This window comes from Aethalodelphis obliquidens, unplaced genomic scaffold (assembly GCF_003676395.1).
Source record: "Aethalodelphis obliquidens isolate GAN/ISIS:26980383/991018 unplaced genomic scaffold, ASM367639v1 scaffold5, whole genome shotgun sequence".
NCBI lineage: Eukaryota > Metazoa > Chordata > Mammalia > Artiodactyla > Delphinidae > Aethalodelphis > Aethalodelphis obliquidens.
Window position 1 is genome coordinate 5,830,009 of NW_020837949.1, and position 25,395 is coordinate 5,855,403.

At 52.5% G+C, this 25,395-nt stretch overlaps 1 protein-coding gene and 1 long non-coding RNA gene across 4 annotated transcripts in view; both read left to right on the plus strand.

The window, feature by feature from the left end:
• The window catches only part of LOC113617914 (uncharacterized), a 34,252-nt gene extending 25,769 nt beyond the window's left edge, over positions 1–8,483 (plus strand). For both annotated transcript variants that reach the window (XR_003431829.1, XR_003431828.1), the window contains 2 exons: positions 599–691; positions 8,435–8,483. This is a non-coding gene — a long non-coding RNA (uncharacterized LOC113617914). The remainder of the gene's footprint in view (positions 1–598; positions 692–8,434) is intronic.
• Positions 8,484–10,953: 2,470 nt separating this feature from the next.
• The window catches only part of SMARCD3 (SWI/SNF related BAF chromatin remodeling complex subunit D3), a 33,141-nt gene continuing 18,699 nt past the window's right edge, over positions 10,954–25,395 (plus strand). The window contains exons 1-2 of one of the 2 annotated variants that reach the window (XM_027101475.1): positions 10,954–11,319; positions 12,814–12,954. In XM_027101475.1, the coding sequence (XP_026957276.1) occupies positions 12,916–12,954 (39 nt within the window). In that variant the 5' untranslated portion in view covers positions 10,954–11,319; positions 12,814–12,915. The remainder of the gene's footprint in view (positions 11,320–12,813; positions 12,955–25,395) is intronic. The other variant, XM_027101476.1, reaches the window with a different exon arrangement.

Sequence of the window (25,395 nt, forward strand, 5' to 3'; positions counted from 1 at the left end):
GATCCCATTAAATTGGAAGCCCATTAAATTGGCCACTTCGGGGCTTCTCGCGCTGCTGAACCAACTGTACTGGTCGGGTTGACTTGTCGCAGTTACCAGGGGAAATTGGATTGCGGGGACAGAATAGGCCACGGAGAACAGTATCTGAACCAGAGGGTTTGCTGGAGTGCCTCACAAGTCTCCTCAGTCCAAAAATAATGGCCAGTGGGAAACTGGTGACTCAAGAAAGATAGGACAACTGAGAAGTTGAATCTTATGGGAATGAAGACGGGGGCCACCCCTGTCAAAAGGCAAGGGAAATACAGACGGGGCAGTGGAAGAAGGAAGCTAAGAGCAGCTGCTTAGGTCTTGTGACCAGCAACAAGTGGGCTTTCTCTTTCTTCCTTTCTTCCTGTTACCTTCTGTGCAGAGCAGTGTCGGTCACTAACGCTATTCCTGTTGGAATTACGACTGACTGACAGCACCTCGCTGTGATCAGTGGCTGTTGGGACCTGGTGTTTCCCCTGGGTGGGACCACAAGATTTAGTCCTCTAAGCGAAGGACAAAACGTCTCTCCTGATCCGTTCTCTGTCCTTCTCCTGCCTGCTGTGTGTCCCAGGAGGCTGACCTTGACAGACTGCATCATCCGGACTCCCTCACCTTCCGGCTTCTAGTTGGATGTGGCCAGTGGAAGCGCTGCAGGACATCAAAGGTAGGTCAGGGGATTTATCATGGTTTCGACAGTGGCTGCGTGTCCCTACGGTCCCCGCTGCGCAGACCCTCTTCCACAGCCTTGACCCCATGTGGTCCTGGCAGTGCCATCCCCTCTCCTTGCCCCCTTGGTCTCCGTCTAATGCTAGTGTCTGGATGCTGCATCGTCATTATTGGTTCCTCTAGCCCTGCGCGCAAAGAGGCCCTTCATTAACTTTCTTCAATTAAACCTACTTTCTGTGCTATAGACTTCCTGCTGGGAGCCTGACTGATCTTCGGACCTTTAAGTAATTCAGCTTTACTGAAGCATAAAGTTTAAGGTGGGAGGAAATGGTAAGAAAGGAAGCTGTACAGAGAGGGCGACCAGTTATGAGAGGCGTTGTGTACTGTGATAATGTCAGTTTTACATGCACGGGACAAGCTCCCTAACCTCTCTGTGCCTTAGTTTCGTCCCCTATAAAATAAGGGTAGTGATAGCACACACCTTTGCAGTGACTGTGAGGATTAGATTAAAGAGCAGTGCCTGGCACAGCAAGTGATAGCGTTGTTAGGAACAGTGAGTGGTTGCAGGGTTTTAAACAAGGAAGTGACCAGGTCAGATTTGGTGGTTCAGAAAGTTACTCTGGAGGAAATGTGGAGAAGGCGTGGGGTTTGTCAGTGAGCAAGTGGAATGAAACAAGACTAGAGGCAGGAACACCAGGAAGGGGACTACTGCAATAGTCTTAGCAATAATAATAATAATAACTTATGAAGAACTACCATCCAAACAAGGAATTAAAGAAAGAGGATGATATGGGTTACAAGAAACAGGAATTCCAACACAATATCTGGGATCTTTAGGAATTTCAATTTTGCTGAAGCCTAAATAGCAAGGCGGGGGTGAAGGAAGAGCTGCCCCTCCCGCAGCCCCACACCTACACTGTCTGGGGTCCGAGAGAATCCTTCTAGCTCGCTGTCACTCTCTCCACCATTGCTCCCATCTTAATTCCTGATAAGCGGACCATCCACATAGAGGATACTTCCAGAATCTTGGCCTCTCAGTTTCTTAAACTCCTCTCCCGCTCTGATCCTGATTCTCCGCCCTCCCTCAGCCACTCGCTTCCACAGTCTTACCCTAGACCTTGTCATTAACATGACTGCAATCTTCCCACGCCCAGGTCATCACCCCAAGCTGCCAAAATCTCCTCCGGCCTCACACTCAGTAGTGAGTTTTCTCCCATTTTACCAAGGAAGCAGCGGCAGTCGGAAGAGAGCTTCTTCCACAATCACTCTGCCCGCCCACCAACCTCTGTGCCCCCAAACTCTCCCCTCCTGCCTGTTCTCTGCTAAGTCATCCCAGAGACCCTGAGTTAATGGGTTAGAGGTGTGGCCTGGGCTGGAGATCTTTAAGTGCTCCCAGATGACTTTAACGTCCACCCAAGGTTGAAAACTGCTGTCGTAGATGAATGACCCGTGCTCTCCCCTCTTACCTACACAAGGACGTTGTTCCAGAAATCGTTCCCTCCCTCCCAGCATCATTCATCTGTCCCTCCACTGGCTCTTTCTTATCAGCTACGAACATGCTCTTAATTCTCCCAATTTAAAGAAAGCTTTTCTACCCCATTTCTCCCTCCAGCTACTGCTTCACTGCAAAACCTCTCTGAAGGGTACTTGTGTCTGTAATTCCTCTTCTTCCCTTTGCCCCATGGACCCACCAAGGCTGTTGCTATCACGTTCACCAACGGTCTCCTCAGGGCTATAGCCTGTGGCCGCTGCTCAGTCTTCGACTTCAGTGACAATCGGCAAAATTTGTTACAGTGACCACTGCCTTCTCCCTAGAATGCGTCCTCAAACTGCCTTCCAGGATGCTACATTCTTCTGGTTTTCCTCCTAATTTGTGACGGACCCTTCTCATCCTTTCTTGGTTTCTCCTGTTATCTGACCCCTTAACACTGGACTGCCCCAAGGCTCAGGCTTTGGACCTCTTCCCTAACCATGTTCATTCTCTTGGGACCCTCATCCAGTCTTGTGGCATTAATACTTTCTAAACATTGACTGCTACATGTACATTTCCAGCCTAAACGCCCGATGCCTACATCCAAGTGCCAACTGGACATCTCTTCCTGAATGTCTAGCAAGCATCTCACATGCATCACGTGCAGAATGGAGCCCTGACCTCTTCTCAAACACGCTCCTCCCGGCATTTGCTCCATGCCGTGAGTGCACAGCAGCTCCGTCCTCTGGGGGGGCGGGGGGGCTCGGGCTCAGTCCTTGTAACCTGCAGGACTGCCACACCCAGGGTCAACCTGAGAGCAAATCCCAGTGGCTCTGCTTTCCAAGTATACTCAGAATGCAACTATTTCTCACCATCTCTATTACTACCTTTTATTCAAATCCGGTCTCTGTATCACCTGAGTGATTGGACAGCCTCCCGTCTGGCGTCCTCACTCTTGCCTTGCCCCCTACCATGACGGCTCAGCATGGCAGCCATATTGGTCCAGTTCCACGTGAGTCAGATCATGTCTGTCCTGCTCAAACCCTCCAACATTTTCCCATCTCATTCACAGTAAAAGGCAAGGCTCTCAAAATAGCCTACAGAGCCCTGCGTGGTCCCTTCTCCCCGCCCCCCATCCACACGCAGGCTATTATCTCTCTGACCTCAGAGCTTCCAGCTATACATAGGCCCGTAAACCCGGGGCCTTTGCACTGGGTGTTCCCTCCTGACCCCACTCCCATAGCGAACTTTTCATCTCCCTTCCCTAGTTTTTATAAATTGAACTTTTTATTTGGGGATAGTTGTCAATTCACATACAGCTGTAAGAAATAATACAGAGAGGCCCTGTTTATCCTTCAGTTTCTCCCAGTGGTGACCTCTTGCAAAACTATTGTATAATACACAGTGAATATGTTGGTCATCTGTGGCTACTGTAAAAATTACCACCAACTAGGTGACTTAAAGCAAAAGAAATTTATTCTCTCACAATTCTGCAGGCGAGAAGTCCCAAACCAAGGTGTAGGCAGCGCTGTCTCCCCTTCCGGGGGCTCTAGGAGAGAATCTGCTCCTTGCTTTTTCCAGCTTCAGGCGGCTGGTCCGCTGCACCTTCCTCTCCTCTGTCTTCACATCACCTTCTCCTGTGCGTGCGTGCCCACGCATGTGTAATCTCCTTCTGCCTCTCTCTTATAAGGACACTTGTAATGACATTTGAAGCCCACACGGATAATCCAGGATAATCTCCTGATCTCAAGATCCTTGATTTAATTACATCTGCAAAGACCTTTTCTCCAAAGAAGGCAGCATTTACAGGTTCTGGGCACTAGGTTTGGACCCACCTCTGGGAGCCATTACCAACTTCGCATAGCAGTGAAGACAGGACCATTCCCATCACCACAGAATTCCTCAAGTTGCCCTTTATAGCCACACCCACTTCCCTCCCATCCCCACTCCCTCCTTAACACCTGGCAACCACTAATCTGTTCTCCATCGCTATAATTTTGTCATTTCAAGAATGTTATATAAATGGAATCACACTGTATGTAACATTCTGAAACTAGCTTTTTTCACTCAGCGTACTTATTTTGAGCGTCACCTGTGTAGTTGTATGCATCAATAGCTTATTCCTTTTCATTGCTTAGTGGGAGCCCATGGTATGGATATGCAAGTTTGTTTAACCCACCATTCACCCACCAAAGGACACTTGGGTGGCTTCCAGGCTGGGGCTGTTATGAATAAAGCTGCTGTGAACATTCATAGGCAGATTTTGGGGTGAACATAAGTTTTCATTTCTCTGGGACAAATGCCCAAGAGTGCAGTTACTGTGTTAAGTGAGTGTTTAGTTTTATAAGAAAATGCCAAACTGTGTTCCGGAGGACCAGTTTGCATTCCCACCAGTAATGTATGGGTGAGTTGTTCAGATTCTCTACATCTTCACTAGCATTAGGTATTGTCACTAGTTTTTATTTTAGCCATTCTGATAGTTTCTAGTCTAATGGTTAGAGGTAGTGAACAGCCTTCTATGGGCTTATTTACCACCCTTATGTCCTCTTTGGTGAAGTGTCTGTTCATGTCTTTTGCTCATTTTCTGATTGGATTGTATGGAGTTTTAAGCATTCTTTGTATAGTGTAAATACTAGTCATTTGTCTGATATGTGTTTTGTACATACTTTCTCCTACCCTTTAGCTTTTATTGTCATCTTCTTAGCAGAGTCATTCAAGAGCAATTTTTAAAAATATTTATCCGTTTTTCCTTTTATGGATGGTGCATTTGGTGTCAAGTCAAAGAACTGTTCACCTTGCCCTAGATCTCAAAAATTTTCTCTGATATTTTTTCTAAGGGTTTTATAGTTTTATCTTTTACATTTAAATCTGTGATCCATTTTGAGTTAATGCTGTATAAGGTGTGAGAGTTAAGTGGAGTTCATTGTTGTATCTTTGGAGGTCCAGTCGTTCCCACACCATTTGGTGAAAGGTTACCTTTTCTCCACTGAATTGCTTTTGCACTTCTGTCAAAAATCTGTTGAGCATATTTGTGTGAGTTTATTTCTGGGTTCTCTGTTCTGTTCTATTGATCTACGTATCTGTCCCTCTGCCAATATCCCATTGTTTTGATTACTGTAGCTATAGAATAAGCCTCAACATGGGGGAGAGTGATTCTTCCACTTTATTCTTCTTTTTCAAAAATGTGTTAGGTACTCTAGTTCCTTTGCCTTTTTATATAAATTTTAAAATAATCTTCTCTTTATCTACAAAAACTCTTGCTGGGATTTTGATAGGAATTGAGTTAACCTGAATATCAATTTTGAAAGAACTGACGTCTTTACTAGGTCAAATCTTCCAAACCATCTACATGCTATGTCTCTCCATTTATTTCGGTTTTCTTTGATTTCTTTCATCATCATTGGGTAGTTTCAGCATATAAATCCTGCACATGTTATATTTACACTAAATAGTTCCATCTTTTGAGTAATTGTAAATGGTATTTTTTTTTTAATTTCAGTGTCCACATGGTCATTGCTAGTACATAGAATGCTATTGATTTTTGTGTCCTTTTATAATCTGTGGCCTTGCAGAACTCACTTATTAGTTCTAGGAGGTTTGTTTGTTTGTGGGCTTTTTTTTTTAAAGATTTATTGGGATTCTCTGTGTAGACAGTCACGTCATCTTCAAATAGGGATACTTTTATTTCTTCTTTAGGATTTCGATGTCTTTTCTTTCCTTTTTTTGCCTTGTTACTCTGGCTAGAACTTCCAGCAATGTGTTGAATAAGAGTAACGAGAGTGGACATTTTTGCCTTTTTCTGGATCTTAGGGGAAAAGCATTCAGTTTTTCACAGTTCAGTGTAGTGTTAGCTCAAGGTGTTCTGTAGTTGCCCTTTATCAAGTTGAGGAAGTTCCCTCTATTCCAATTTTTCTGAGAGTTCTCATCATGAATGGGTGTTGAATTTTGTCAAATGCTTTCTCTGCATTGATTGATGTGATCATTTGATTTTACTTCTTTAGCTTGTTAATATGGTAGGTTACATTGATAGATTTTTTAAAAAATATTTATTTAGTTATTTATTTTGGCTGCTCCGGGTCTTAGTTGAGACACGCGGGATCTTTGTTGCAGCATGTGGACTTCTTAGTTGCGTCATGCAAACTCTTAGTTGCAGCATGCATGCGGGACCTAGTTCCCCGACCAGGGATCGAACCCGGGCCCCCTGCATTGGGAGGGCAGAGTCTTACCCACTGGACCACCAGGGAAGTCCCAACATTCATAGATTTTTTTTTTTTTTTTTGTGGTCCGTGGGCCTCTCACTGCTGTGGCCTCTCCCGTTGCGGAGCACAGGCTCCGGACGCGCAGGCTCAGCGGCCATGGCTCATGGGCCCAGCCACTCCACAGCATGTGGGATCTTCCTGGACCAGGGCACGAACCCGCGTCCCCTGCATCGGCAGGCGGACTCTCAACCACCGCGCCACCAGGGAAGCCAGATAGATTTTTTAACATTGAAGCAGCCTTGCATGCCTGGAATGAACATCTCACATATTTTTCTTACCTAGTGTCTATCTTTCCCATTTGAAGTCAAGTTCTGAGCAGGAAGAAACTTTTTGGTTCATTTTATTCATTTTTGTATCCTAGTCCCCAGAACACCACCAGGCATACAGTAAGCTCTCAACACCGACCGACTCGTCGAATGAATGAAAGAACAGTAGAGCTGTGAAGAGAATTCCCCAGATTAACGTGAAGGGGGATTCCAGGATGACAGCTGTGGGCAGCCAGTCCAGGTGGAACAGGTCAGAAGGCCCGCCCCAGAAGAGCCTATGGAGCCTGAATGCCCTGAGAAGAGGTCTGGTTAGTCTGCAGAGCTTTGGGGTTGATTTGATAAGTACACAGAAAACTAAGCAAACAAACAAACAAGCATTTTTTTAAAAAAGGTAATTATTATTGTGGTGCATGCACACAATGGAATATTATTCTAAAAAGAAATGAGCCCTCAAGCCACAAGGAGACATGGAAGGAGGAGCCTTAAGTGCACATTTCGAAGTGAAAGAAGCCAATCTGAAAAAGCTACATCCTGTATGATTCTAACTATATGACATTCTGAAAAAGGCAAAGCTATAGAAACAGTTAAAGATCAGTGGTGGCCAGGGCTTAGGAGAGGGAAAGATGAACAGACAGCACGGAGGATTTCAGGCAGTGAAACTACTCTGGATGGCACTATAATGCTGGATACGTGTCCTTATACATTTATCCAAATCCAGAGAATGTACACCACCAAGAGCGAACCCTCACGTAAACTATGGACTTTGGGCGATTGTGATGTGTCAGTGTATGTTCATCAGTAGTTACAAGTGTACCCTTCTGCTGGGGGATGTTGATGATGGGGGAGGCCGTGTGTTGGGGTGGGGGGGCTCGGGGGTATATGGGAACCTTTCTACTCCATTTTGCTGTGAATCTAAAATTGCTCTAAAAAATAAAGTATTTTTTAAGCTAATTATGAACTCCAGAGAAAACAAAAGTTGCCCAGGAGAAGAAGAGAACTCACAGTTCGCTCTATGGGTTCAGTCAGGACCACGTCCAGGTATTTGTGGCGCCTGAAGTTTATACAATTGAGGGAGGACTCTTTAAGAAAAGAAAAGCACTGGGCTTCCCTGGTGGTGCAGTGGTTGCGAGCCCGCCTGCCGATGCAGGGGACACGCGGGTTCGTGCCCCGGTCCGGGATGATCCCACATGCTGCGGAGCGGCTGGGCCCATGAGCCATGGCCGCTGAGCCTGTGCTCCGCAACGGGAGAGGCCGCAACAGTGAGAGGCCCGCGTACCGAAAAAAAAAGAAAAGAAAAGAAAAGCACTAAATCAGAAAAAATCTGATTACCTCTCAGAGCATTTTCTGGAATCTTTGTACCTTCCCTGTCCTGGTCTGTGGGTATGTTTGGGGTACAATGAAGCAGGGAGGGGGCTGACGAGTCCTGAAAACCCAAGGAAAGCCCAGAACTCCAGAAGGTACAGCAGCCCCTTGCTGGTGCCCACCAGCCCGGGACAAAGCACAGACTCCTGGGCGAGCACCCTGGACCCCCGCACCGGGCAGGCTCCTTCGCCTGCCCCTTCAGTTCACCAGGCCGGTGCCCGGCTCCTCAAGACTCCGCTCCATCAGAACCATTTTTCTTAGATTCCATATATGTGTGTTAGCATATGGTATTTGTTTTTCTCTTTCTGACTTACTTCACTCTGTATGACAGACTCTAGGTCCATCCAGTGCACTACAAATAACTCAATTTCGTGTCTTTTTAGGGCTGAGAATAAAGATGCAGATGTAGAGAATGGACTTGAGGAGCCGGCAGGGTGGGGAGGGTAAGCTGGGACGAGGTGAGAGGGCAGCATGGACATATATACACTACCAAACGTAAAATAGATAGCTAGTGGGAAGCAGCCGCATAGCACAGGGAGATCAGCTCTGTGCTTTGTGACCACCTAGAGGGGTGGGATAGGGAGGGTGGGAGGGAGACGCAAGAGGGAGGGGATATGGGGATATATGTATACTATACGTATAGCTGATTCACTTTGTTATACAGCAGAAACTAACACACCATTGTAAAGCAATTATACTCCAATAAAGATGTTAAAAAAAAAAAAAAGACTCAGCACCAAGGCTGCCTCTTCCATGAACGAACTCCCTACCCTCTTCCCCAGAGTTGCCTGCAGGGGGCACGGGAAGAAGCCCAACGGACATGGATTTGAACCCCAGCTCTGCCACGTGTGAGTTACATGGCCTCGGACGTGTCACTTGACCTCCCAGAACTTGTGTTTTATCTTCTGTAAATGCAAATAATAATGTCCGTCCTGCAGGGCTGTTGTCAAGAACAAACACCTGATATAATGCTGGACACGTGGTGAGGGTGAGGAAACACGTCTTTCTTACATTTTTTTGGCGGGGGGTGGGGCACGCGGCGTGTGGGATCTTAGTTCCCTGACCACGGCTTGAACCCGTGCCCCTCTGCAATGGAAGCGTGGAGTCTTAACCACTGGACCACCAGGGAAATCTCACATCTTTCTTCCTTTCTAGTAGCATTAAAAAATTTTTTTTAATTGTGGTAAAATAAAAGAAAATTTACCATCTTAACCAGGTTTTAAGTGTACAGTTCCGTGGCATTAACTACGTTCACACTGTTAATCACCACCGTCCATCCACAGAACTGTTTTCATCTAGCAACGCAAATTCTGTCCCCATTAACACTAACTCCCCATTCCTGCTTCCCCACAGTCCCTGGCACCCTCCGTTCTACTTGCCGTACCCCCCCCCAGCATTGGGGCTGGCCTCTGTGACTGGACTCCTTCCTTCTACCTGGTGTAGTGAGCTATTTACCTATATTAATCCCCCACCTGGTCCAGCGGCGTCTCATATCCCTGCCCCACAGAGCCTAGTACAGGGCCAGGCCCACAGTAATACCAGCTCCAGGAAGAAGTGCAGAATGCCTGAGGGAGATGAACAGACAAAGGGGCCCGTGTGGGTTCATGGGTTTGGGGTCTGATTTTACATAGCGGGTGCTCAGAAAATATTGAAAGTCTAAAAGATGATATAAACGATTTTTGTAAACTACATATTTTTTGAGTGGGTAAAGTATTCTAAATTCAAAAGCTACAAAAGAAAACACAGTGGAAAGTAAAGGTCCCTCCACCTCTGTCCTCCAGCCCCTCACCAGAGGCAGCTGCTGTGACCAGTTTCTCCTGTATCTGTCCAGAGGCCTGTGTGTGTGTGTGTGTTCGTGCACTTACACACACACACACACCAGCACGCTTTACACACTGTTCTGCACATTTTCCTTTTATTCTCTTGTCTCATCTTTGAGATTCGTCTCTATCCTTCTCTATCAGTACATAGAGGGTTTCCCTACTGGTCTTTTTGCCTTGTTTTGTTTTGTCTTTTGTTTTTGTCCACACTGCACAGCCTGTAGGATCTTAGTTCCCCCACCAGAGATCGAACCCGGGCCCTTCAGCAATGAAAGCACAGAATCCTAACCACTGGGCCGCCAGGGGATTCCCTCCCTACTCTTTGATAGATTCATTGAGTGGTGTATTTGTCTTGTCACCTGTTTACACTGGTCACATGATTAGTTTGCTATGTCACCTGTTGATGAACCTTCAGACGTTTCCAAGTTCTTGCTGTTCAAGCAGTAGTACAGTGAACAACCCCAGGTCTCACTCACGAATGATTGAATTTTGTATATAGTTGTGTGTATGTGTTAATCCCAAACTCCTAATTTATCCCTCCCCCCTCCCGTTTGGTAACCATGTTTGTTCTCTGTGTCTGTGAGTCTGTTTCTGTTTTGTAAATCAGTTCATTTGTACCATTTTTTTAGATTCCACATCGAAGTGATTTTCATACGATGTTTGTCTTTCTCTGTTGCAGGCAACAGAATCGTATTCAGCCTTAGAAGGAAAGAAATTCTGACCCATGCTACAGCATGGATAAACCTTGAGGACTTTACACTAAGTGAAATCAGCCAGTAACATAAGGGCAAATACTGTATGATATCATTCATATGAGGTATTCAGAGTACTCAGATTCACAGAGACAGAGAGCCCGTGGGGCGACCAGAGCAGCCTATCTAGCTGGACGTCCAGAAAGGGCTTCTCTTGGCCGCCAGAGTCCCTGCAGAGACAGGAGTAAAGCTGGGAGGAACCCAGATTAGACCATGGGTGTCAAGTGCATAATGGGGTGGGGGGCATGGGTCAGAGCCTGTCCCTGAACCTGGAGTGGAACCGAAGCCCCCTCCCCACCCCACAGGGTGTGTGTGTGTGTGTGTGCGCGCGCGCGTGTGTATGGTCCTAGAGTAGGTAACGCCTGCGGTCACATCAGACCCTCTGACGGTCTATGTGAATCCACGGGCGCGTAGGTGCATCCACAGACCCGAAGGCACATCTGTGCACAGACTGCAGATCACAATGGGCCCGGCAAGGGCGCGCCGCGGTGCTCCTAGCCTGGCGATCACATATTCGGATGGATGGGGCGACGCTGCCTGCTCTGATCCCTAACTCATTATTAAGCTCCTCGCTCTTTGCAGACGCTCCCTGCGCCTCCCCCGCTCAGGGCTGCAGCGGCGCAGGCGCCGGGGCCGAGCCGAGCGCCGAGCTGGGAGCGAGCAGCCGCGCTCCGGGCCAGGGTCCCGGGGGAGCAGGTGAGCGACCCGCGCCGCGCGGTCCCCAGGCCGTTGGAGGAGACGCCGCGCCGCCGCGCCGCGCCGGCAGCCCGGCCTTCCCTGCTTGGCAGTACCCGTCTTGCTTCTGTTGGCATCACCCCTCCTTCCCTTGCCTGGCATCCCTCCGCCCCCCTGCCTGGTATCTCCTCTCCTCCCGTCTGCCTGGCGTCCCTCCCCCCACCCCGTCTGGCATCTACCCCCTCCTCCCCTTCCTGGCACCTTCCCCTTACCTGGCACCCCTTTCGCCCTGCCTGGCTTCCTCCTCCCCTTCTCCTTTCCTGATCCCCCCCCCCCCACTACTGACTCTCACCTCCCCCCACTCCCTTTCTTGCCCCTCTTCCCTGACTGGCGAACTCCCATCCCGCCTCCTCTCTGGTTCTCCCCTTCCTCCCCCCTGCCTGGCATCTCTGCCTCCTCCCCCTACCTGGTACCTTCCCCTCCTCCCTTCCCTGCATTTGCCCTCCTCCCCACGCCTGTCACCTCCTCACTGCCTAGCACTTTCCCATCCCTCTGACTGGCATCCTCTCCTTCCCCTCCTCCCCCGCTGCCTGGTATCTGCCCTCCTCCCCTCTGCCTCGCACCTCCCTTCCTCCCTTGTGTCTGGCACCTCCCCTCCTTCCCCTCCCCTCCTCCCCACCGCCTGGCACCTGCCCTGTCTCCACTTGGCATCCTCTTGCCTGGACACCTCGCTCCCTTCAAATTGTCCCTCTGTCTCCCACCTTCCTGCAGGGCACGTCCTCCCAGCCCTGGGCTGCTAACATCTCCACTGCTGGCATCTTCCTCCTCTCCTTGCCTCCCCTTCCTCCTCACCTTCTCAGAGTGGCCCTCTGGCCAACACCAACTACACGTGACCCTGAACTGCTCTCAAGCCCCGCCCCCGTAGGTACCTGTCCCCCCATCCCCCACTCCCCACCATCTGCCCAGGGGCTCCAGCTCACAAGTTGGTCTCTGACCCCAGCCCACAGTCGTCCTGCTCTTGAATGGGGGTGAAACCAGGCTGTGCACACAGGGAGGGTTCCACGTGAGCTGAGCAGAGTACAGAGCAGGTCGGCTCTACCTGCCGGCCACCCCTAGACTCCCTTGGGATGTCCCTGAGCTCCAGAAGGCGTCCAGGTCCCAAGCTGGCTGGTGGTCCTCCTCCAGCTATTGCCAAGGCCCCCAGGTTTGCCTGCTCCGCCAGGGCCTGGGCTCTGCCTGGATCCTCTGCTCTCGTCCATCTGACTCTGTCCTGCAGGACCCGCCTCTGACGGCTTCCTGCGCTGACACTGCTCCCACCCCACACTCCTCCTCGTGCCACCCAGCCGGGCTGGCCCTCCCTGCCCCCGCGTCCCTTCCTGCACACCTCCTGCCTTCCTCAGACCATGCCAGGGAGTGGGTCCACGCAGCAGGCCCCTCAGCGTCCTCAGGCCCATTGTGAGTCTGCCTCTGGGGCTTGGGGTCTGGCCCGCTCCTCTCACTGCCCTCTCCTTTCAGATCCTCCTCAGAATGGCCCTTGGTGCTGCAGGCACGGTAGGCTCTGGGCCCGGGCACCGAGGGGGCACTGGATGACTCCCCCACTGCAGGACGCAGCCACCTATGACTCCAGGCCTTCAGCACCCACCCGCCGTGGCACAGGTAGGCACTGTTTCCCCCACCAGCCCAGCAGCAGGAGCCCTGGGGCTCCACTGAGAGCTGGTGGCTCTCAGCCTCTGGTCACGCTCCATGGCCCCCTCGTGGCGCTTCTGCCCCCATCTGGACCCGTGGCGGTACCTCTTCTCATCCCCTGTGACAGCTGGAGCCTCTGCCCAGACCCTGCTGCCGGCTGCCGCCACCGTCGCCCTCCCTCTTGCTTAGCGCGCCCTTACCTCCCGCCGTCCCTGGGCCCTGCCTCTCAAGCCATTGCAGACAGGGGCGAGCCTGGAGCCAAGGTTTGGGTTCATGTGAAAATGGTCTAGCGCTCTGGCTTGTTCCTCCCCAACCCCAGACCCCCAGACACACCTTGCCCTCATGTGTGAGTGAGTGCACCCATGTGCCCAACACCCCCCACACACGTGTGCACACATGCTTCCTGCCAGTCGGGAGGAACAGGAACCTGCTGAGCCCTGGCACAACTTGGGCTCCAGAAACCTACCCCCAAGCATGTATGGCGAACACCTGAAAGCCTTCCAGGCCGCAGGCAGGGCTTTGTTCGGGTCAGGAGGGGTGCTGGTGGCATCCCGATTCAGGGCCTCCGGGGCAGCCAGCCCTGCACTGGCTCAGAGGCACTCTCAGGCCCATTGCACGTCAGCTGGACCCTCCGGCGCCTCCTCCGGGCAGCGTGAGAGGAGGACAGCCTAGCTAGTCCCACGTTGGGTGCCCCTGGTCCAGGAGGAAGTGCTGAGTCCCCACGTGAAAGGCCACCTGCCCCAGAGCCCCATCCATCTGTGGGGAGGGAGGGGTTGGAGCTGGGTCTGAAGCCTGCAGTCTGGTCTGAGCTCTGCCTGTCCAGCCCCACCCGTCACTTTGGCCACCTCACCGGTGGGAGTCACCTGGCAACATATGGGATGCTCTCAGGGCCCTGGAGGTGTGAGGGACCCAGTCCCCGCCCTCAGGCCGGCAGTCCAGGATGGGGAGCAGACTTGGCCACCCCACAGGAGGTGCCGGAGTGGATGACTCAGGCCTCCGGGCCCTGACAAGGGAGACGTCAGGAAAGCCCTTCGTAGGGGCAATTTGAAGTCGGCTTTCAGAGAACAGGAAGGTGGGGTAGGCTGGTGACTCGGGGGCAGGGGGTGGGCTGAATGAGAGTGCTTTTCTCAGCTTCTCCTCCCTGAGAAGGGGCAGAGGAACTTGCTTTCCTGTCTGGGCCGCTCTGAAGGCCAGGGCAGCCCTGCCGCCTCTCTACCCCACACCCCTCTGGCCGGTTGGCCCAGGGCGGAATGCTGCAGGGCACTGGCTGCAGGGGGAGCCTGGCTGGCCCAGAGCTGGAAAAGCACTGGATGGCAGAGAGACCATAACCGGGTGCTGGGCCCCACGGACACACGTGCAGTTCATCAGGGCCCCCAGACGAAGGTCCGACCCGCTGGCCCACAACCTAACCACTGCCCTAGGTTAAGTGCAAAAGTGTTCCTTAGCTCGTGGGGTTGGTTTTTAAATGCAGACTCCTAGAGAAAAGGTGTGAGCTAGTATACTAAATACATTCTTCCCGGGCAGCTCTAAAGTTCTGGGGTGTCTGAAGGTGGAGGCCAGGTCGAATGGGGGGGCTGGCTGATGGGGAGGCGGCTCGGGTCCCTGGAAGGTGCAGCAGAGCCAGGCCCTCACGTAGTGAATCCTTGTAAATTGCAGGTGATTTGGGGTGCACTGAGATAAGCCCTCAGGGGCTCCCCAGCAGCAGTAGGTGGGTGCCCTGGGCTGTTTCTGTCCTTGCCCAAGGAGGATGATCTACCTGAAGGGATGGGTGGTGGGGGAGGGGAGGCTCTGGGAGCAGTGAGTGCATCGTAGTGACACCTGGTCCCCGAGTGGCCCCAATCACGAGGTTCAGTCTAGGATTCCTGGGGAGTCAAGGAGCCCCGACCTCCCCATGTGATGAAGGTGGTGAGGGGTGAGGTGCTGGGGGAAGTTTCTGGCATTTTCTTTTGGAGTCGCATTGACGTAAACTTGGCCTTCATTCCGCGCACGGGTCGCAGGCGGGGAGCCGACTTTGACGCCCGGTGGCTTGGGCACGCGCTGTCATTTGGATGCTCACAGGCCCCATGCTAGCGTCTAGACAGCACGGGCGGGCGGCATGGGCCAGGCGTGCAGCAGCTGGAGGCTGTCTTCGCCCCGAGTGCCTGCGGTGTGATTGCAAGTGAGAGCTCATTGTTAGTGAGCGTTAAGTGGCAGAGGTAATGAGCTGGGGTGGCACCAGGGGGAGGTGTCACCGGAGGACACAGAGCCGCAGACACGCAGGATGAGCAAATGGCTCTCCTCTTTGGTTGGACTCTGAGCCCTCTTGAATCGCTGCTCCAGAGGGTCCATGGGGGGCATTCGGCTGAGGGAGACTTTGGGGGCAGGGCTGAGGCTCTTTGGGATGTGCAGACCCTCGGTAACTCGTAGGGACCCTACGGGGGAGTATTTGGGCCCCTGTAGCACACCTCAGCCTGGCCCACCTCTCGATTTGCTTCCTAAGCTGTGAAACCCATTCCTCTGTGCCCCAAACTCACTTCCAGGAAATTTGAGAAACTGTCTCATGAGCATGCGGCCACTCATGCCTTTACTGGAATTTACAAACTTGGATCATCTCCCATGTCAACCTTCCTTCCAGACTGAAGAACGTTCTGGGGCTTGGAGTGAGGAACAGTATGCTGTGAGGGGGGCGGGGGAGAAAAGATGCAGGAAGATGTACTCGCCTCATTCCAAAAGAGCTTGAGGTAGTTTGCAAAGACACACATAGTGAGGAAATCAGGACAGAGGAGCGCAGGGTAGGGAAAGGATGTTGTAGCCAAGGATGAGGTGAGCAGACAACACGCAAACCATGAGGCCCAGAGCCCCCTCCCACAGCGGGGACACATGAGGGGTTACACTGCCTGTGGGACAAAAGTCAAACCATTTGCCCCAAACGACTGTGATTTCTGGCCATGAGACCCCGAGAAGTGTCTCCTGTGTGATGACATGCAGGGGATTCTGTGTGACAAGTTAAGCGATATCCTCAACAATTCCACAGCAGTTTCCTCGGGCTAAGCCCAGGGCTGACAGAACATCACACGGCTGTGCAAATACTGCTGACCGTGCTGGATCCAAAGATAAAATGTAGAACAGCTAGAAGAATGCACTGCCTGTTAACATTTACAACAAAGTTTCCAGTGAATATCAGGCAGCAGGCAAGTTTTTTTAAAATTGGGAATCAAGTACGGAGTTATCAATACATTCTTGGGGTAAGGGGACTCTCCTCATAGGAAAATAAAGACCTTGATCAGCACGTGTGCCCAACAGGTGAGCTTGGGTACAGGGAGGGACCAGTCACACACCTTACCCCCAGGTCCTGAACCCACTGAGAACTAGACACAGATGGCAGGCATTTATCAACTTTATGGCAGGGAAAGCTGGACTGAAGAAAGAAGCCTGAACCTGAAGCCCAGATGTAGAAGGTGGACCTGACACCCTAACCTTGCGTTTGCTTACCTGGCGCAGGTTAACAGGAGGAGATGGGCAGCCTCCTGTCAGCAGACCCCCCTAAAGGGGAAGGCAGGCCACGGGGGACAGCCGTGACTTCTCCTCCCCCCTGACGCAGGAGAGGAACTTGTCCAGAAGGTGTCAGACCCTCACCACCTCATTAGACAGCCCCTCCCAAAGGGAAGAGAGGTGGGGCGAGGTGGCAGAGGATTATTCCAGAGTCTTGACTCCTGAAGAATAGATTAGAAGCCTCCTCGTGAACACATGATGACAAGAGAGCAGGGTCCCCTTTGCAAGGTAGGGGGGGGGCATCCACGTTGCTGGACAGTGACATCAAAGCTCAAGTTCAGACTTGGGAGTGACCTTTGACCCTACCCCTTCCTTCTCTCTCCATTGGGACAATCGTTTTATTTGAGTTTATTTCCTAGACACATCTCACTTCCATCCACTTCTTATTCCCCACGTCACCATGCTGTCCATGCTGCTGTTGTCTTCTGCCTGGATGACAACTGGTGCCCCGCACAGGGTCTGGCCCCCTCCCCCCAGCCCCAACCCATCAGAGTAGCCAAATGGGCTTCTTGTAACACAGGCCTGATCCATCGCGTCTTCCGTTTCCTTGAGGGCTTCACATATTGCTGTTCCCTTTGCCTGCAACACCCTTCCAGCTCCCTTCACCTGCCTAAGTACGTGCATCATTCCAAGCCTTGACTTAAATACCACTTCTTCCAGGGACACTTTCTCCCACTCCAGGCTGTAAAGTTCCACCTTCTTTTGTCTTGTAGCATGTACCAAAAATTTCAATATTTCATGGATGTGCTCCTTAAAGGCACAGACTGCATTTGTCTTGTTCAACACAGTGCTGAAAAAAATATATATGTACTTTTTTGGCCGTGCGGCTTGGGGAACCTTGGTTCAACCAGGGGTTGAACCCAGGCCATGGCAGTGAAAGCGCAGAGTCCTCACCACTGGACCGGCAGGGAACTCCCTGTTTCTTGAATGAATGAGCGGATGAATGAGGCAGTGGGGGGAGAGGAGGTGGCCCTGACAGCTGATGCTAAAAGGAGCCTGAGATCCCTCTGTACCGTTGGCCCCGCCCTCTCTACACCCTGACGACCCAAGGGTGGGCCCTTCTTGCGTGCCCACCTTGGCCTGCTGACACCTGAGCTGCTCTGTGCAGGTGCTCTTGGCCCACGCCCCGGCAGTCCCTCTCCGATAGGACCTGTTCACCATGATCAGGGAAGCCCATCCCCTCTTCAGTTGTTCTTGTGGTGAGGGAGGTTCTTCCTTCCTGTGACCTCGGTCTTGGCCCTTGGAGTTACAGAGAATGAACCCCTTTCTGCTTCCGCGACATTTGCCCGCCTCCGGACATCCTTGGAGTTACAGAGAATGAACCCCTTTCTGCTTCCGTGACATTTGCCCGCCTCCCGACTCCCACACGCCCTGCGTCTGCTCTCGGGAACATCCAGCTCTGGCGTCTTCAGATGTGCCTTACCTGGGGGCCTGTGCCGGCTGCTCAGACCTTGGCACCCACTGGGAGAGCTGGACGGTGGCGGGGCTGTCTAGATAGGCTTCAGAGCCCCCAGGCCTCCTTAGAGGCTGAGCTGTGCCCTTTACCTGCTAGGCAGACTTGGGCAGAGACACTTAGCTCCCTGGGTCTCAAGTGTCTCCTTGTAGGACAGGACTTAATCCCCTGCCTATAAAGGCTCCGGGGGAAGCTGAGTACCAAGCACTCTGCCCAAGGCCCGCACGCCATGGATGCGGGGGCCGCCCCTCATCGCCGCTGGGGTAAAATGTGGTGCTGGGCGCTGTCCCGGCTCCAGGTGTCAGCTGTAGACCCCAGAGCACTGGCTCTGGTGACCGACCGGTGTCTCCCTGGTTTCCAGCCCAGCCCGCTGTCCTCACTGACACCGTTGCCTCCTAAAGGCTAGAGTCAGCGAGAAGCCCCGGGCTTTCCGCCCACCAGTGAGAAGGTTGTCTCTGATCCTGGCTCTGAGAGCTCAGATGCAGAGTTACCCTGAGAGCGTTCGCCATCTTTCCAGACAGCAACTCGCTGTCCAGCCTGATGCAATCGGTGTGTTTGCGAGGCCTGCCTTCTCGGCCTTTAATGACGTTTTTAGCTGGAGGAAAAAAAAAAAAAAGTGAGCCAGAGAGAGCCCTGTGGTCCTCGGTCTCTCCTGGGCTGTGAACAGACTCCTTCTGGTCCCAGCAGTTGAATCAACAGCAGGGGCCCAGGTGGGTGGGCTTGGGGGAGGTGCTGCAGGAGTGGGGGAGGGTCCTGCCGGTGTGGGCAGGGCCTGAGTAGAGGGAGGGGAAGCTGAGCTCCAGCTCTGCCCATAAACCCCACTCCACCCCTCCCCCACCAGCGGGACGCATCATCGTGCTTTTGCTTTTTCTTGCCTCAGTTTCCGCTCTGAGCCCCGACTTTACCACCCCTTGCCCCATTTACCCAGGCCTCTTCCTTCAGGAGAAAATCCAGTCTTAGAAACCCTGTCGAAAATATGCCCGCTGGGTGGTCGACACCCCATCTGTCAGGACTGCCCCCCAGCAGCCCTCACTTCCTCCGCAGCACCCAAGACTCCACCGCAGCGACTTCAGGAAGGGGAAGGGAAGGGAAGCAGGCCGGGGTCAGTATACTCGCAGCCGGTGTTGACCGAGGGCTTACTGCGGTTTTAAGACTTCTACACGGTTTAACTGATTTGTCCTCACCACAACACTGTGAGGTAAATGTTATTATTGTCACCACTTTTAAGATGAGAAACTGAGGTGCAGAGAGGTTAAGCAGCTTCCCAGTGGTTGGGGAAGAGTCCCAGCTGGGGTCTGTCCACCGCATCTTCTGAGATGCCATGACCCAAACCTTGGCCCTCAAAGGGCGAAGCAGCCAGGCCTCTATACGGACCAGCACCCCCTGTTCACCCCAGCTCTGAGGCCCAGGTCAAAGGCTAGTTGTCATTGTGCACGAGGCCCACACCATTTCTTCCCATTAATTGCTGGGTCCCTAGGGGCGTGAGAGATTCAACCCCTAAATAGGGAATGGGGGCGCGGTGGATTGCAGAGCTCGCACCCCTTCAGAAACAGACAGCCCCTCAACTCCATCTGTGTTGCCAGATTTCCAGCGTTTTAAGAGATTCTGGGAATCTGGCTTTTTATATGAAATCTTTCCATTTTTAAGATTTTTTAAAGTGTTTAAGACGCACTGTGGGCTAAGCGAAACCTGTCTGGCTTTCCCAGTTTGCAGCATCCACTGTGAGCTTTCCTTACCCCATGACCTGTCACCTGTCATCTCTTCTAGCCTTCAGGCCCTGAACCCCAAATCAGTGTTTCTCAGTGGGCCCCAGTTGAGACACACTGTGTGAAGAGTTGCTGTCACTTTGGGTGGCCTCCTGCCGTCAATGAATTATAAACGAAATGCAGAGTCTTGTCAAACACTTGAGGACCCTCTGCGAAGTAGAGAAGCGTCACTCGTCAGTCCTCAGGGATGTGCTGCTAATGAGAAGGGCCAAGGCTTTTGGAGAGTCTCCCTCTCAACTTGTCCATATTGTGAACCCAGAGCAGTGGCTGCTGAGGGAATTCAGGGTACTTTTGACAGCCAGCGTGAGAGCAGGCAGAGGGTGAGCGGAGAAGAACGCTGGCCTTGAGATCAGAACATGGGAGTTTGAGCCCCTTTGACACTAGTTGGGGGTCTGGCCCTGAGTCCGTCATTAACCTCGTGTTCCTCATCTTTAAAATGGGTATACTAATAATCTCCAGCCCTTTCACTTCCTGGGATGTTGAAAGAACCAAATTAAATCATGACTATTGAACTGTTTTGTAGGCTATTAAGCTCCATAAAGATATATGTGTTAATTTGGAGGCGTTTGACAAAGTCTCTCCCAGTGTCTTCGGTATGACACATACAACCGGCCTCAATGCAGTGGTGTGCTGCTGAATACTTCACAACTGGCTCTTGACGGGGTGGGAAGGAGGAGATGAACTACGATTCGTATCATTTGCTAATGTCTGTGGTATAAATACTCCTACCGTAGCTGATTTTAAACTACCACCATGACACTGCAGCACATCACTGGGTATTACTGTGACTGAGTAAAATTGCTACCAATTGAAGACTAATTCCGAAGGGTGCAGGTCATTTGGAGAGAGGGCTCTGTCCTGGTGCCTTTTTCAATACGTTCAGTAAAGACCTGGACGAAGAGAGAAGGTCACGCTCACTGGATTTATGAACGATGCACAGCTGGAAAGGCGGGTAAATATATTGGATAAGGGAATTGAGATCCGAAAGCTCTCAAGCTGCAATAACGGGTTAATTCTTACAAGAGGAATATTCTTGAGTCCAGAAAAAGGCCACTTTACAAGTATGGGATGGAGAGACATGTTTTGGCACAAAGTAGAAAGAGAATTACGTTTTTAATTGACAGGAAGTTCAGTGCGAGTCCAAAGTGGGATGGGTGCTTACCAAAGAGTAATACATTAGTAACAGTGAGGACTTCATTCAGTCCTCTATGACTTAGGGACAAATTTTCACATATGCCCTCTCGTTTCTATTTTGCTACTCACAATAACGCAGTGAGAGAGGTGCGATGATGCTATACCCATTTTAGAGATGAGGAGACTGGGGCTCAGAGAGGTTGGCACTTTTGTCCTCCTGTCAGTAGGTGGTGGAATAAAGACTCAAACTCAGGTCTTCTGGCCCCAGATTCTGCCCTGTGTTGTGCTCATGAGCACATCGTTGTTTTGTTTGTTTGTTTGTTTTATTGGCATATAGTTGATTTACAATGTTGTGTTAATTTCTGCTGTCCAGCAAAGTGATTCAGTTATACATATATACACATTCTTTTTCATATACATATATATATATATATATATATTTTTTTTTTTTTTTTTGCCACACCACACAGCTTGTGGGATCTTAATTCTCCGACCAGGGATTGAACCCGGGCCCTCAGTGGTGAAAGTGCGGCGTCCTAACCACTGGGCCACCAGGGAATTCCCATCTTTTTCTTATTCTTTTCCATTATGACTTATCACAGGATATTGAATATAGTTCCCTGACTATCCAGTAGGACCTTGTTTATTTAAGTCCATTGTTCTGAGTACCCTGCGCTCTGTGGCTTCAGGCAGACCAGAGGATGTGAGGGGAGGGACCGGGTGGGGTATGGACCAGCAAGGAATAGTGAGGAGCAGTGCTGGGGGAGGATTAGTTCTCTAGACCTGCTGTAACCAAGTGCCAGGCTGGGCGGCTTTAACAGTGGAAATGTATTTTCTCACAATTCCAGAGGCTGAAGCCGGAGATCAAGGTGTGGGCAGGGTTGGCTCCCTCTGAGGGCTGTGCGGGAAGGCTGTGCTCCAGGCCTCCCTCTGTGGCTTATAGACGGCTGTCTTCTGCCTGTGTCTCCTCACATTGTCTTCCCTTCGTGTGTGTCTGTCTCTGTCCTAACTTGCCCAGTTTTATGACACCACTCATATTGGATTGGGGTCACCCTAGGGACCCACCTCATTTTAACTTGATTACCTCCTTAAAGACCCGCCGAATAAGATCGCATTCTGAGGTACTGGGGGTTAGGACTCCAACAAATGAATTGGGGATGATGGGGGCTGGAGGGGACACACCATTCTCCCATGACAGAGGGACTTTGAGAGCTGCCTTCAGAATTTGGAGTCACGTCTTATGAGGAGGGAGAAGACTGCACTTTAGGTGGCCGGAACCTCCAGGAGGTGACCCCGGGTCACACCCACCACAGGAAGAGCCAAGGCCCCGAGGGACAATTTGACTTACTGCCACCGCGGACTCCCTTGGGCCCCTTGGCTGCCGGGACACCAGCTCCACACCTGGCTGTAGTTTTCCGCACGTGGGAACGCGTGGAGCCGGAGGGAGGCCTCCAGCACCTCTGTTCCCACAGATACGCAGGCAGGCAGTGTGCCCTGGCGCGGCGGCCGGCACACAGCCGACCAGGGGCAGCTCTGCGGCTGTGCTCAGCCCTGGCGCCCCGCCGCCTCCGCCACGGTTTGGGCGCAGCTCCCGGAAACTCACCGATCCCACCGTCACCCTGGGGCGTGGCTGCAGCTGCTGGTCCCCCCACCGACCCACAGCCCCTCGGAGGAGGTAGCCGTCAGGGGTGTTGGCCTCGCTTTCCCACAAGGACGCCCGGAGCTCTGGCGGGGGGCACGCTGGTCCTCTACTCTTTCACCTCGGGCCGCGGCTGTGGCCATCCCGGGGCAGGAGCTGACGTGAGCTGCTCAGCCTCCCACCCCGTCCAGGCCCTGAGCCCCGTCAGTCCCCATTCGGTCCTCAGACTCAGAGTCCCAAGGGCTGTGACTGTGTCCGCTGTGTGAACCAGCGGCACTTCGTACAAGACGGCCGCGCAGGAGGGGACGGGCGTGGGGAGGAGTCCCTGCTTTTCTTTCAGGCGCCTCGATCGGCAGCTCCCAAACCTCGGCTTCCCTGGGCCCAGCGAGCGGCCTTATGAAGTCTTCCTGGATTTCCCTCCAGTTGACTCACTACTCGTGGTGGCTTCTCGATGTCGCCCCTCCCCTCCTTTCCTGCAGCCCCTCCCCTCGCCTAGTTTCTACAGGGGTTTCTCATGTAAGACCCACGCTGGGTACTAATGGCCGTTCTCTGCTCAAGGAAGCTTCCAGTGATTTGGGTAGAACCCAGGCTCCCCTTTGGCTCCCTGAGCGTTCATGATTGGCCACTATGAACAACCACCTGGCCAACCCCTCACGGGTACCCTCCATGGCATTTGGGACAGCCCGCAGGTGAAGGGCTCTGAGGGCTCCCGTATTCACTAGGCCCCTAGCTGGGGGTTGGTGGGCGGCGGGACCCAGAGGTAAGGCAGAGCAGCGGCGGCCGAGGCCCCAGGGTCTGGCAGGCTTAGCAGCGGAAGCTAGTAATAGCAGACGATTCATTAAGTGTTTACTCTGTGCCAGACGCTGTGCTGAAGTCTGCACATACACGACTGCTTTTTCTTTTAATTTTTTGGCCGCGCCTTGTGGCATGCAGGATCTCAGTTCCCCCACCAGGGATCGAACCCGTGCCCTCTGCAGTGGAAGCGCGGAGTCTTAACCACTGGACCGCCAGGGAAGTCCTTATACGACCTCACTTGAATCCTCACATCCACCTGTGAGTCAGGTGAAGGGCTCTGTGTCTTGCAGACACGGAAAATGAGGCTGACGGTGACTTGTGCAAGGTTATGATCACTCAGAGGCTGCACCAGGCATGACTGGTGACATCCCAAGACTGTCTGACTCTAGAGCAGTGGTTCTCAACCCTGGGCAATTTCACCCTCCAGGGACAAAGGACAATGCCAGGAGATGGGGAGAGGAACGTGCTGGTAGAATTTACTGGATAGAGGCTAGAGGTATTCCTAGCATCATTCGATACTCGAGACGGCTCCCACAATAAAGAATTATCCACGGAACTTCCCTGGTGGTCCAGTGGCTAAGGCTCTGTGCTTCCAATGCAGGGGACTTGGGGTCGATCCCTGGTCAGGGAACTAAGATCCCATGTGCCGCGCAGCACAGCCAAAAAAAAAAAAAGAATTATCCAGCCCCAAAATGTCAACAATGCCGGGGGTGAGAAGCCCTGTTCTTTTTTTTTTTTTGCGGTACGTGGGCCTCTCACTGTTGTGGCCTGTCCTGTTGCGGAGCACAGGCTCCGGACGCGCAGGCTCAGCGGCCATGGCTCATGGGCCCAGCTGCTCCGCGGCATGTGGGATCTTCCCGGACCGGGGCACGAACCCGTGTCCCCTGCATCGGCAGGCGGACTCTCAACCACTGCGCCACCAGGGAAGCCCGAGAAGCCCTGTTCTTGAGTCCAAGCTCAGACCGTCACACCATGGAGCCTACAGAGACCCCACCCAGGGAGGGCAGTGGGTGCAGGGCCTGGGGGAGGACAGGACCCCAGAAGAACCGGAGCAACGGGCAGGGCAGTAAGGCCCCGTTGTCACAGCCCTGGCCCAGGACAGACTGGCTTGCAGTGGCCAAGGCAAGTGCCCAGATCTGGGAGCAAGAGGCACGGGGTCAGGGCAGGCGGACGGGCTACCTGGAGGGGTTCATTATACAGGTTGGGGTGAGGGACACCAGCTGGCCTGTTACTAAGGCTTGCAGAAACCAGGAGTGGTGCACCAAGCAGGTCCAGGCCCTGCAACCACCCCACTCCGTCTCCTTCCCCCTCCCGCTCCGTGGTGAGTCTTCACGAGGCCTCCTGTTGTCACCACAGCTGTTTGAGCCCCAGAGACTTCCAGGGTGTGCTGTGTGGGGACATGGGGGGGACTGAGCCGGGCTATGACCATGAAATGCTTGATCACAGGCAGCCCTCACAGACCTCTCCTCTCAACAAGAAGCCTGGGGCCCACTTTTGCCTTTTGCTTGGATCATTTCTCCTACCCTTCTTAGGCCAGGGCGGGCCCTCTGAGTTCTCCAGACCTATGGCCATCGCATGGCGCCAGGAAGGCAGGACGAGGTGGCACTGGGGCTGCCCGTGGCCTGTGGGCAGGTAACCACGTGTTCCCAAAGGAAGTACCTGCGGTGGCTCCGGGAGGACAGGGCGGCGTGCCAGCGTGGCAATCCGTGTGCGTGGATCCTACCCAGGAGTTCCACGGACACACACGTGTGTGTCCATCTGTCCAGCCAGGAGAAGCCCACGAACGGCCCGCTGATCCGCCCATAGGAGCGAGGAGCCAGGGGTTTGTTCAGAGTTTAACTGGGTTTCATTTGTTTGGCTAAAAGGTAACTCTTACATAGGAAATGATGCAACTTCCTCCAACGCATTGACATTTATTTTAGACACCTCGATGGCAAATTTTCTAGAATTTATATTCCCATGTTTGAAACAATCTGAGAATTTTGGGGAGTGTATTTTAAAAGATAATTGAGGGTAATTCAGCTTAAATGCGCAGGCCTCTGGGGATATTGATTTCCTTCTTTAAAAAGCAGGTGTTTGGGGAAGGTGGCGGG